Source organism: Capricornis sumatraensis, chromosome 13 (genome assembly GCF_032405125.1).
Source record: "Capricornis sumatraensis isolate serow.1 chromosome 13, serow.2, whole genome shotgun sequence".
Classification (NCBI taxonomy): Eukaryota; Metazoa; Chordata; class Mammalia; order Artiodactyla; family Bovidae; genus Capricornis; species Capricornis sumatraensis.
In genome coordinates this window covers 70,656,354-70,669,931 of record NC_091081.1, presented here as the reverse complement: position 1 = coordinate 70,669,931, position 13,578 = coordinate 70,656,354, and the positions used below count along the sequence as shown (strand labels likewise).

At 40.9% G+C, this 13,578-nt stretch overlaps 1 protein-coding gene across 2 annotated transcripts in view; it reads right to left on the bottom strand.

Moving 5' to 3' along the window:
* Window positions 1-10,026, bottom strand: part of GRM1 (glutamate metabotropic receptor 1) — a 431,492-nt gene extending 421,466 nt beyond the window's left edge. For both annotated transcript variants that reach the window (XM_068985180.1, XM_068985181.1), the window contains exon 1: window positions 9,327-10,026. In XM_068985180.1, coding sequence (XP_068841281.1) covers window positions 9,327-10,026 — 700 coding nt within the window. The remainder of the gene's footprint in view (window positions 1-9,326) is intronic.
* Between the last annotated feature and the right edge of the window lie 3,552 nt (window positions 10,027-13,578).

Here is a 13,578-nt window from a genome sequence, read left to right as displayed (position 1 = left end):
TGGTCTAACTCAATGAAGCTAATCCATGCCCTGTGGGGCCACCCAAGACAGGCGGGTCATGGTGGAGAGGTCTGACAGAATGTGGTCCACTGGAGAAAGAAATGGCAAACCACTTCAGTATTCTTGCCTTGAGAACCCGATGAACAGTATGAAAAGGCAAAATGATAGGATACTGAAAGAGGAACTCCCCAGGTTGGTAGGTACCCAATATGCTATTGGAGATCAATGGATAAATAACTCCAGAAAGAATGAAGGGATGAAGCCAAAGCAAAACCAATACACAGTTGTAGATGTGAACGGTGATAGAAGCAAGGTCCAATGTTGTAAAGAGCAATATTGCATAGGAATTTGGAATGTTAGGTCCATGAATCAAGGCAAATTGGAAGTGGTCAAACAGGAGATGGGAAGAGTGAATGTCAACATTCTAGGAATCAGCGAACTAAAATGGACTGGAATGGGTGAATTTAACTCAGATAATCATTATATCTACTACTGCGGGAAGGAATCCCTCAGAAGAAATGGAGTAGCCATCATGGTCAACAAAAGAGTCTGAAATTCAGTACTTGGATGCAATCTCAAAAACGACAGAATGATCTCTGTTCGTTTCCAAGGCAAACCATCTAATATCACAGTAATCCAAGCCTATGCTCCAACCAGTAACGCTGAAGAAGCTGAAGTTGAATGAGTCTATGAAGATCTACAAGACCTTTTAGAACTAACATGCAAAAAAGGTGTCCTTTTCATTATAGGGGACTGGAATGCAAAAGTAGGAAGTCAAGAAACATCTGGAGTAACAGGCAAATTTGGCCTTGGAATGCAGAATGAAGCAGGGCAAAGGTTAATAGAGTTTTGCCAAGAGAAAGCACTGGTCAGAGCAAACATCCTCTTCCAACAACACAAGAGAAGACTCTACACATGGACATCACCAGATGGTCAACACCAAAATCAGATTGATTATATTCTTTGCAGCCAAAGATGGAGAAGCTCTACACAGTCAGCAAAAACAAGACTGGGAGCTGACTGTGGCTCAGATCATAAACTCTTTATTGCCAAATTCAGCCTTAAATTGAAGAAAGTGGGGAAAACCGGTAGACCATTCAGGTATGACCTAAATCAAATCCCTTATGATTATACAGTGGAAGGGAGAAATAGATTTAAGGGCCTAGATCTGATAGATAGAGTGCCTGATGAACTATGGACAGAGGTTCGTGACATTGTACAGGAGACAGGGATCAAGATCATCCCCATGGAAAAGAAATGCAAAAAAGCAAAATGGCTGTCTGAGGAGGCCTTACAAATAGCTGTGAAAAGAAGGGAAGTGAAAAGCAAAGGAGAAAAGGAAAGATATAAGCATCTGAATGCAGAGTTCCAAAGAATAGCAAGGAGAGATCAGAAAGCCTTCCTCAGCAATCAATGCAAAGAAATAGAGGAAAAGAACATAATGAGAAAGACTAGAGATCTCTTCAAGAAAATTAGAGCTACCAAGGGAACATTTCATGCAAAGATGGGCTCGATCAAGGACAGAAATGGTATGGACCTAACAGAAGGAGAAGATATTAAGAAGAGGTGGCAAGAATACACAGAAGAACTGTACAAAGAGATCTTCATGACCAAGATAATCACGATGGTGTGATCACTCTCCTAGAGCCAGACATCCTGGAATGTGAACCCAAGTGGGCCTTAGAAAGCATCACTACAAACAAAGCTAGTGGAGGTGATGGAATCCCAGTTGAAATATTTCAAATCCTGAAAGATGATGCTGTGAAACTGCTGCACTCAATATGCCAGCAAATTTGGAAACCTCAGCAGTGGCCATAGGACTGGAAAAGGTCAGTTTTCATTCCAATCCCAAAGAAAGGCAATGCCAAACAATGATCAAACTACTGCACAATTTCACTCACCTCACACGCTAGGAAAGTAATGCTCAAAATTCTCCAAGCCAGGCTTCAGCGATACGCGAACCATGAACTTCCAGATGTTCCAGTTGGTTTTAGAAAAGGCAGAGGAACCAGAGATCAAATTGCCAACATTCGCTGGATCATCGAAAAAGCAAAAGAGTTCCAGAAAAACATCTATTTCTGCTTAATTAACTATGCCAAAGCCTTTGACTGTGTGGATCACAATAAACTGTGGAAAATTCTGAAAGAGATGGGTATACCAGACCACCTGACCTTCCTCTTGAGAAACCTATATGCAGGTCAGGAAGCAACAGTTAGAACTGGACATGGACAACAGACTGGTTCCAAATAGGAAAAAGAGTATGTCAAGGCTGTATATTGTCACCCTGCTTATTTAACTTCTGTGCAGAGTACATCATGAGAAATGCTGGGCTGGAAGAAGCACAAGCTGGAATCAGTTGCTGGGAGAAATCTCAATAACCTCAGATATGCAGATGACACCACCCTTATGGCAGAAAGTGAAGAGGAGCTAAAAAGCCTTTTGATGAAAATGAAAGAGGAGAGTGAAAAAGTTGGCTTAAAGCTCAACATTCAGAAAATGAAGATCATGGCATCTGGCCCCATCATGTCATGGGAAATAGATGGGGAAACAGTGGAAACAGTGTCAGACTTTCTTTTTTTGTGTGCTCTAAAATCACTGCAGATGGTGACTGCAGCCATGAAATTAAAAGACGCTTACTCCTTGGAAGGAAAGTTATGACCAACCTAGATAGTATATTCAAAAGCAGAGGTATTACTTTGTCAACAAAGGTCCATCTAGTCAAAGCTATGGTTTTCCCAGTGGTCATGTATGGATGTGAGAGTTGGACTGTGAAGAAAGCTGAGGGCCAAAAAATTGATGCTTTTGGACTGTGGTGTTGGAGAAGACTCTTGAGAGTCCCTTGGACTGCAAGGAGATCCAACCAGTCCATTCTGAAGGAGATCAGTCCTGGGTGTTCTTTGGAAGTAATGATGCTAAAGGTGAAACTCCAGTACTTTGGCCACCTCATGCGAAGAGCTGACTCATTGGAAAAGATTCTGATTTGGGGAGGGATTGGGGACAGGAGGAGAAGGGGACAACAGAGGGTGAGATGGCTAGATGACATCACCGACTCGATGGACGTGAGTTTGAGTGAACTCCGGGAGTTGGTGATGGACAGGGAGGCCTGGTGTGCTGCAATTCATGGGGTCGCAAAAGTCGGACATGACTGAGCGACTGAACTGAACTGAGGGCCATTTTCTACAGGAATGTGGCTTTTATGTTTTTCAAAAGGCTTTAATATTATCACTGTACCCCAACACATGTAACAGTTGGGATTCAGAATGATTACTTCAGATACTCAAGAATAGTTGCTATTAAACCCTGCATGCTCTTTAAAAGATGTGAGGGAGTTATATAACACAATTTTCAAAGACCACCTTGTAACAGGTTTAAAACATAAAAGGTTGGAGTTTAAAGAAATCAGCTCTCAAGTACTCAAGTTAGTCAGTCAGGTAACCAAGGCTCTGGGTACACAAGGTTTACTTGGACGTGAACACTTTATTAAAATCACAAATAGGGTAACTTGTGTGTGTCCCTGACTTTTCTTTTGTCCAGATACCCACTCTCACTAGCAATGTATGTTTTCTTAGCCAATGTTCACATCAAGCTGAACTCTCAAAATCTAAATCCATGTCTTCTTACATAAAGAATCATGGTTTTGAAACCTACTTATTACAGGCCTATTGTTATTGTTTTTGTTTAGTCGCTCAGTCGCGTCCAGCTCTTTTGCAACTCTACAGACTATAGTCTGTCAGGCTCCTCTGTCCATGGGCTTTTGCAGCAAGTATACTGCAGTGGGTTGCCATTTCCTTCTTCAGGGGATCTTTCCAACCCAGGGATTGAAGCCGCATCTCCTGAATTGGCAGGTCGGTTCTTTACCACTGAGCCATCCGGAAAGCCTCTTAATTACACCAAAATTCTCCTGGTCCTTCAGAATTGCAAAACTGAAGATATCTTTGACTCTTTGTCTCTAACTCTTCGGTACATCAAATCCTCCTAAAAAGTATTCCTTTGAAGTATTTTTATTCTTCCCAATTATTTTTAACAGCCTAGTATCTAGAATTCTACAAACGTAACCTTTCATGGCTAGTATTCTTCCACATCCAATGCATCATCCCTACAGATTTCAGAAAGAATTCACTTTCTTTAAACTACCTTTGAATCATACCAAACTGTTTTGGTATGCTTTGATATTTCTTTCTTTTAATGAAAACTCTGTCTCAGGGTTTAAGATTCTCCATTATTTGTCCTTCATATTGATAAAGACTCATGGAATCACAGAATAAAAGGACCCACATTTGAGTTGCTACCTTTATTATTAATTACTTCCTGGCCCACAATCTCCACTCCAGCCAAGCAGACCTGTTTATTTTATCCCCAGTGGGGACATTCTTCCACTGCTTTTATCTTTTACAAATGCCATATTAAAAAGCTAATCGAAATTCCCTTTTCTCCAGCTTCTTTTCTAGCTAGTTCCACTTACCAGTATCTTCTCTCAGTGTTCCCTAAACACATATAAACTCATGTTTCTAAATGTCTGTACTAATACTTTGCTTTTACTCATTTTACATGTGCTCAGACCAAAATTCCTTTCTAGAGGATAAAGAACTCAGTAACTGAAACCAAGTATTCAAATTTCTTATAAACAGTCTTTGGTATAGTAAATTTTTTATTCAAATTGTAAATGTGCTGTGATGATTTTCCTACTTTTAAGCCATTTATTTATCTTATAAAGTGGTATAGCATGTAATGAAAAAACTTACTGTGAAAGGAATTCCTAACAGACTGAGTGAGCACCAGAGCAGTACTTTGCTGGTGAAGTGCTATGGGGATTTACATTTAACTCTCTTTTACTCAGTTTTAACATATATAGTCAAATCATGAGGATACAAAGCTGGGATGCTAAGATGAATTAAATTTTAAAAAAATTCCAGGACTTATTGATAAGGCAGATTTAAGCTAAAATTTTTACATTTAAAGGAAACAAAAAGTCTTACTCTTAGAATAATAATAATGATATTAAAAATTATTCAAACAGAAAAGAAAGAAGATGTGGCCTAGAAGCAGCACGTATTTTTTTAAATGGCTTTTGGATTATAACTTATCTAAGAACTACTTGAGTTATCTATGTTAGTAATGGAACTAAAATTTAAATGTATAGGTAAAGGAACTGGTGAGCTATGGCATAAAAGAGAGAGAGTTCATTAACACCAGATATGTCGTGGAAGAGAAATTTGAATTGTTTGGATAATTCCCAGTAGTTGACAGAAATTTCAGGCAATAACGTCACTAAATAGAAAAACTGACTAATGGGTGAAACTCTGCCTATGAATTTAAGTCGTATATTCAACTCTCATTAGAAATCCCAATCACTACTAGGAGACTTAGAGCATATGGGAACCACTTTTTGGCAAAGATGTAATAATGGTGTTTTAAGACTCTTTAGTTTGGCAGCCTAAATAACTTTTTAAGATGTATTTCTTATTTTGTGATAAAATAGAACATTTATTAAGCTGACTTAACAGTGAAGTAGGTTGGAATCAAGAAAAGAAAGGTATAAAGAAACTTGCTGGTGTATAGATAGGAAATAAGATATTTAGTAAAAGTAAAATTCTTGTAGGTCAGTGCATTAGCTAAAGTAACAATTAACTGATGTTCTTACGATTTATGAGGACTTTTTTCCTCTGATGCCATTAGAATTTTAGAGTGTTTTATATCAAATAGAGAAAAGCTTCTAAAAAGATCAGATTTTGAAAAGAAGCCAAAAAAAAAGGCACATCTTATATTAAGTGTAAGCAAATGTCCAAAAAAAGTGCACCACAGTAAAAACAGAACTGTAAACAAAAGGGCACAGCAGCATCACTAAATCGCTTACCGTATCAATACTCCCCTGACACTATGAGACAAATATTAGGAGAAATGAAGTGTATTCAATCCAAAAAACAACTTTCTGAAGCTAATATTCTTTATTAGAATACTCTTTATTCGACTCAAAGAATATTCTTTACTGGACTCATACAAACCTTTGAATTTAATCCACTAGGATAATTTTTAAGTATTGTTTTCTAAAATTTTCTGAAGTGATAAATTTGGTTTTGAGTGGGGAATCTGTATTTTATCAGAAGGACAGGATACAATGTCCTTGGCCGAGATATTCTTCACAGAAGTAGGCTATTTTTGTACTCTATGATTAGCATATTTAAAGGCACACATTCCAGGTGAGCAGCTTACTCCAAAGCACACTCCATTTTTCTTTGTGGACAAGGCTCTATAGCTTCAGTGCCCTCCTTTGATCCTATGTCAATATGCCTCTCAGGAGCTAATCCTGAAAAGATTTCTGGAGAGCCCATTGCAGGTAACTTTATATGAACTTATCCTCTTTTTATGTCAGCTAAACTGATAGTTGTCATGAATAGAGGACAAGTGTGGCACAAATGACATGGTAGAAGATTGAAAGTATGTAAAAGCATGTAACGGCTGAATTCTACCTAAATAAAACAAAAACAAAAGCAGAAAACACCTCCAAGCTTAACTTGTATATAAAGTAAAATAACGGAGGGATATAAAACTTCGGAAAGAATAGGATGCTTCATCTAAGGTTTTAAAGCCAGTCAACAGTAACCATACAAATGAAAGTACGCTAATCTAGTCGTCTAATACTTTTGATGTTAACTATACTAGGCTAACTTCCAATAAAAGAAACTGTGATGATGAATTGACTAGAGAATGGCTCATTTAGAAAGGAGAGGTGAAGGTCACTGGAGGTCCCAGAATTTCTAAACTCCAAATTGCTAATATCCAGACAAACTAGCTCTCCTCGTGAATAGTGCCCAGATGGCAAAGACAGCACAGATATGTGGTCTTAGCTGCTTTTTGACAGGGAACTGTCACCAGGAGGTGACCCCATCAGTCTGAAGACAGGAAAATTACTAAATGATGCAAGAAAGTGCCTTCAGGCCAGTACACTGTGGGTCCCTGAGAAGCAGGAGGGCAGAGCCTAAGAAAAAAAATAAATTTTCAGTTGGAGCTTATAAAGGACGCTGTTATATTTCTTCACAGATAGAACAAAATGAAAGCAATTTAGCTTCCACAGATATTATATGTAATAAGAGAGGAAACAAATTCCCTTTGAGAAGAAATAAAATATCATATATTAAAGGCCAGGTGAATGCCATCATTTCTTGCTAATAAAATTTACACCAAAGTTAGCTCTGATGCTGTTCTTTGAACACAAACCAGTCTCGAATCAATTATTCTTATGCTATGGGGATATTAGCCCTACCACACAACACAAGTCAGAGGGCAGAGAGGAAACAAAGTGATCCAAACTAACACGAGGCTGGAATTTTAATATCAGCCTTTCCTCAACAAAATTGGCAAACACAAGTCCAATTAATTTTCCAAAAAGATAACTCTAGCTGTCAGAAAACAACGCACTATAAACAGTTATTTTAGCAAAATGATGCAACTGGAAAACATATTGAAGAGTGGAAGGGGGGTCTTTTCTCCACTCCTGTCTACCCCCAAAAAAAATGACATAATAAAATACAGAAAATAAAACTACCTTGTAAAAATGATAAAGTATTACATCTTCTTGAAGAAGGAATTTACACTTCTAATATCTATAATCAATTATCTAGCTCACTTGAGGAAGAGCTGTTAAATAATTAAATAAATCACATTCAATCTACATTTTGCCATTCCCTGTTAGATCTCTCTAATGCTGATAATTAACACATTTTGAACTTGTGCTTTAAAGATGTTCCATCTAAGCACTGGAAGAAACAATATTAAACAACAAAATGCAGTAAACTAACATTAAGCAAAAAATGTAATGAGTTCACATCTGAATTTAAATCTGTGTCTTAAAAGAGTAATATAAGATTTTGCTGAAAAAGAGATACACAAGTTCACTAAGAAAAATCCAGATTCAGAAATAGGAGTCAGTTATGAGAAGTCATAATATTGCAACAGGAACACTTTTTCCCCAAAATTAAAGTCTTAAATTATAATGTATAATTCTACATAATTTTTGTTTTTCCTAAAAACTCTGCTCCCTTTAAAGTATCAGTTTTCATTAACATAACCATATCACCACTTCAGTAAGAATGTTTCTAAATTTCTATATCAGACTTCACACCAGTGACTGAATATTGTGTACCTTGTTAAGAGAACATGAAGTCATACCTATGGCCTTTATATTAATAATCTGATATTAAGAAATATGAATGCAGCAATAACCTCAAGATTCTCTTCCATATGCCAGCATATACACGTGAGTTGTCCTGGACATTGATTTGTAACCTGGGTCTCATTTCTCTATAAACCTGGGGGAGTTAAGAGTAAATGACTCAAAAATCAGTATAGGGTAAGATGAGAAGAGTAAATAAAAGTTATATATAAGAAATTATTTAAGAATTCATGTCTGTAAGATTGCATACATCAAAGCTTTCGGCCTCAGGTAAAATATATTTCACTTTTAAAAGCTATTTTAAACCTGATATCTACTATCATTTTGTTAGTAATTTATAATTTGTCTAACTTTAAATTCTAACAAGCAAAGTCATTGTGTTAGGAGGAAAAAAAAAACTAGAAACCAAAATTCAAATCCAAGAGGTCATCAGTGCTATTCCTCATAAAACAAGACAATCTTTAGGGGGAGTGAAGACATATGGACCATTTTAAGTAGGAAAAAATTTCCCATTAAGTAGAAAAAAATAATATACTCTTTAAATTATTCATTTTTCCTTTGTACCTATAAGGCACCCTAGAATTTAAAATATGTATCCAGTATATTGAGGAAGATGACTTCATTAATCTAACATTGATTACCTTAACACAGGTAACTTTTAAATGTGTAAGAAGGGGGGGCACACCAGGACCAAGAAGCACCTTCAGCTGCTTAAGGCAAGATAAAGTTTTGAAGTCCAATTTAAGGCAACAGCAGCTTGTTTCCTGTTTTTCTAATCTCTCACACTGGATTAGTCCATTTCCATTAAGCATGGAAAACCACAGCAGTCATTTAAGGGTAGTATAAAAGGGCAAATAAACTCTGAATACGAGGAAAAGCAAATACGTAAATCCAGAAACTACAGTTTGGCACTATTCATGGAGAGTTTGGTGTCTTTTTGCTTCCTACTACCCCCAGAAACACCAGGGGACAGTTTTCCTGCACTATTATTATAAGAGAATGAGAACTAGGCAATGCTTGGGTGGACATGTACTGAAAAGGGTAGAGTCTGTCCTAGGACGCTAGAAATAAACAGGAATAACACTATGAACCCAAGCTCACATCTGTGCAATTCCTGGTTTTCTTGGTACTTTTCTTCCCCAAATGCAATGCCTACCTTCCGTGTGGACTGCGGAGACATAGGTCCAATTGTACCGCTTGACTATGTCAAGCATCGCCCTTGCCTGCAAAGTGTCAGAAGGGACCACCCTCAGGAAGTATTTGTACAGAGTTTTGTCACTCAGATCGATGCTGGTGGCAGAGTACGCGATCTGGGGGATGTCAAAGAGCTGCAGCAGGTTCTGTACTTGAATGGCGACGGAGCTGGAGCCGGGGCCGATCACGCCCGCAATGGGCTTCTTAGTCCTGCCTGGGGGGAGGGTCTGACCGTCCGGCAGGCAGCGGTTGAGCCCGTCCCTGTCATCTCGAATAGAAATCAGAGAGTCCCTGATGAACTCAATGCTCTGCTCCAGAGCCACGGAGGAGTGCCAGCAGGAATCCCGGATCTCACTGCCCAGAGTGATGTTGGGCAGGAGGACCGGGTCCGCGTTGATCTTATCCAAAGTGTGGAACATGGCCTCCACCCTTTGGATGCCGTACTGCTCCCTAATCTCCCCACACTTCCTCTCGGGCACCTTCTCGGCCGGAGGCTGGTGATGGACTGAGAAGAGGGCCCCGATGATGACATCTCCGTCCATTCTGGCCACGGAGCGCTGAGATGAGGCTCCCGCCAGCAACACTTTCCTGCAGGGACCTCTGGGGAGTAGGGTCATCTCCAAAAAGATAGTTGGGAAGAAAACCAAGAGGAACCGGACCATGGTGCTGAAGACGCCGTCCAGCCCGCCAGCCACGTGCCCACGCTGGTCCAGCCAGCCGGCTCTGCGCGCTCACAGCGTGGACCCGACGCCTGCCTCTCGCCGCTCGGTCCAGTCTGCCAATACCAATCGTCCGAAGACTTCGGCGTCTGCACTCCCTCCTCCTTCCCCTCCGCCTCCTCCTCCTGGTCCTCCACGACCACCTTTACGCCTTAGCGGCGTCTCTAGAGGAATTCGAGTCCCCTTTCTTCACTGGTGCATCAGGGTAAACTGACCGAGGGTGCAATGGGAGTCGTGGTGGCTGTGGTGAGCTGGACGCTGCAGACAAAAGACGAAGAAAATCAAAGCTCCCTTATCACAGGACCTGTGTCAAAGCTCTACGGTTATTAACTGCCCGGCCCGTTCCATGATAGGGGCTGGAAGGACACCATAATATCGGCTGGAGGGACAGCTTGAGAGATAGCTCTGGTCAAGGAGGAAGGTGGTCGTTCTGCCCCCAGTGTTCTCCTCCGTCGCGCGTCCTGGGAGGCTCAGAGCCCTGCCGACCCGCCCTCTCCTGCACCTTCAGGTCTCTTCCAGGTCCCCAAACACCCTCACGCTTACAGACTCCAGGGGGAGGAGGGAAGCGGGAGAAGGAGGAGCTAGGGCTTCCGACCTTAGAGAACTTTCCAGGTTTGAAAAGATCAACTTTTTTCCCCCAGAAGAAATTTGGAAACTCTTTCATTATGAAGGTGGAAGCGCTACTTCCAAATAAACTCGAACCAGGAATCCACCTTTTACTTTAACTTTGAGGAGCTGAAGATACCCTAACATACTACCCAAATAGTAAATATAAATTTGTCAGTTTGAGGAAATCCATATTAGTTACTAAGGCAACGCCTGGTAAAGTCTCCACATGTCGGATTTTGGTACATCGCCTGCATCCCCCAGAAGTCATCTTACTGTAGACTTTGAGGGAGGGGGAGAAGGGTACAGGTCGGGTAACTAGTTTCCTGCGACCCATGAGGGAGAGAGGGAGGGAATGGAGGGGTCCCTGCACTTCCCTACATAGTTGCTAGAAAGGGAACAGAGGGGAGCTTCCGGGTTGCTCCCGCGGCGGCAGCTAAGCCCTGCAGCCTTCAGAACCCTGGACAGTGCTTGGTCTAGCTGCCGAGACAATCTCCCGCAGAGCCGGTTGCTGACCAGCGAGTTGCAATTCTTTAACCCCCACCCCCACCTCTGCCAACCCTCGACTTCTCTCTTTCGACCCCCCTCCCTGCGTTCTTTACACACACACACACACACACACACACACACACACACACACCCCTCCTCGCTTCCTCTACACCCCTCCATCCTCATTCTCCTCGCCTCGCAGCTAGTGCACCTGAAGGTATATTCAAACCCTACCGCTTCGGGGACAGAGGCGCCAAATCTCAGCGGGGCTGAAGTTGGCTCTCTCTCTCGTCCCTCTCCGGCTCCCTTTTTCAAGGTGAGAGTCGGACGAGAAATGAGCTAAGGGAGCAGGCAGGGAGAAAGCATACACACAGAAGGTGAGGCAGGCAAAAGAAGAAAGACACCCCAGGCATCCATGGGTCCCGAGGCTTCCCGGGGAGGCAGGACTAGAAGAAATAAATAATCGAGGATGCCTCTGGGACGAAAAGAAAAATCCCGTGGATTGGGACTTTTTCTCTGCCATAGTGGGTGGGTTTGCCCGCCGCGAGGTGTCTGCTCACCTGGGTATGCTTGAAGAATTTGGACTTGAGACATACCTGAGTCCGGGTAAAGAGCGCTGTGGTCCCCGGGCCAGAGCACCGCGGCCACGCGCGGTTCGCAGACGCCTCAGCTCTAATCCAGACGGTGCAAGGATGCGATCTGGGCTGTACACTAGTGCCCTCTTTCTTCAGCACTATTTTACCGCAAGGAAAAAAGAGGAGGGGGGAGGGAAAATTAAAAAAAAAAAAACAGGTCACCCAAGGCTTGTCTATTTCATGCATAAAAACCAGTCATTTAATGGAGGAGTGGGGGATAAAATCCAGGAATAAGTGGAGAATATTAATTCCTTTACTACCGGAGTGTTGTTAAAGAAGCTGCCAGGAATATGAACAGTCAGATTTGGCAAAAGGAGTGGGGAACCGCTTAGACTGCTTTACAGTGGCTCTTCCTTTTATGCATTTCAGGGACCCAAACACAGTTTATTTCCTTGGTAGTAAAACCCCTACTGAGGAAAATAGAGTAAATGCACGTGAAGAGATCTAGAGAGGCTCTGTTGGTAGGTTGCAAGGGAAAGGAGGAAGAGGCTGCAGGGGGATGGGAGAAGGGGAGGGAAAGGTACCCACATGATGAATCAAGGTAAGTCAAATGAAGAGAGGCCAAGCTTGGCTGCATTTTCCAGGTCAATATGTAACTAAATGGAGAATGCGAGTCAGGTCACATGAAAACACTGGAGTGAAAACACTTCTCCAAATTCCTCTCAGGCTGCCGTCACCCTCCCGGCAAGTCTACAGTGTTGCTTCTTACTGTGTGAAAAGTGGAAGTTAAACTGCATTCCTCTGGGAACATGTTGGCTGAGCAGAATGTGTCCCGGCTTCTTCAGAGGAGAAAGACAAGTGACAGTGTGCCTTCCCTCTCTTGCTCAAAGCTTTCAATTTGTGTCATGTGCAGAGAAGAGAGATCAGCATATGTGGATCCCTTCATAATTGCCTTGCTCATGTCAGGCTGGAGGTGACAAACCACATGAGGCAGTTTTAAAACTCTTTTTTAGCATGTTCCATGAAACAGGCAGGACAGGAAATGCTTCCAGTCAGAACAGAAGCTCTCTTTTGTTCTGGATCTGTTTGTTTGTTTGTTTTCCAAGTCTCAGATTTTTCTAGATTTTTCTTAAGTAACTTAAAGAGTATAAAATTTTTTTCTTTTTCCACAAATAATGAATGGAACCACGTATACACCCTTTAGCTCTAAATGATCTCAGTTCTGGAAGTAAATATGTTTCCTCTAGGAAAATAAGAAGTAAGTTTCTGTCTCACATATAGAGTAAAATGGTTCTCTACTGGGACCCTTAGGAAGATGTCAACATTAAGAGCAAGCCACAGGTGTTCATGATATCTCAGAATATTCTATTTCCTCTATTAGTCACTTAATCTCCATTTTAGATAAGGCTATTCTAGTAACATAAAGCCTAAACATGATTTTCCTGGGATATTTCATAGAAACAGTGAATGTACAAAGATTTTAGTGCATATAAACTATTAACTATGATTTGCAGAATTAGAGAAAGCAGTGTCTCTGAAGTCCATATTTAGCTTAAATATGTGATCCTCAAAGGTATATATTTTTAATATGTCAGATTGATATAGGTTAGAAAAGATTCTGCTGCTGAAGGAATAATTAAATATTCAGACTTATAGAGTCCAAGTAAAAACCACACATTCTGTTTGGCTAAAACAAGACATTTTAAAGAAAACAACTTATGAATCCTAACCTAGAATGTTTCTACATAGGCATGAACTATGTATGATAGATGTTAAGGAAATTTTTAACTTCAAATGTGTCAATTTGAAATTATCAATTAAATGT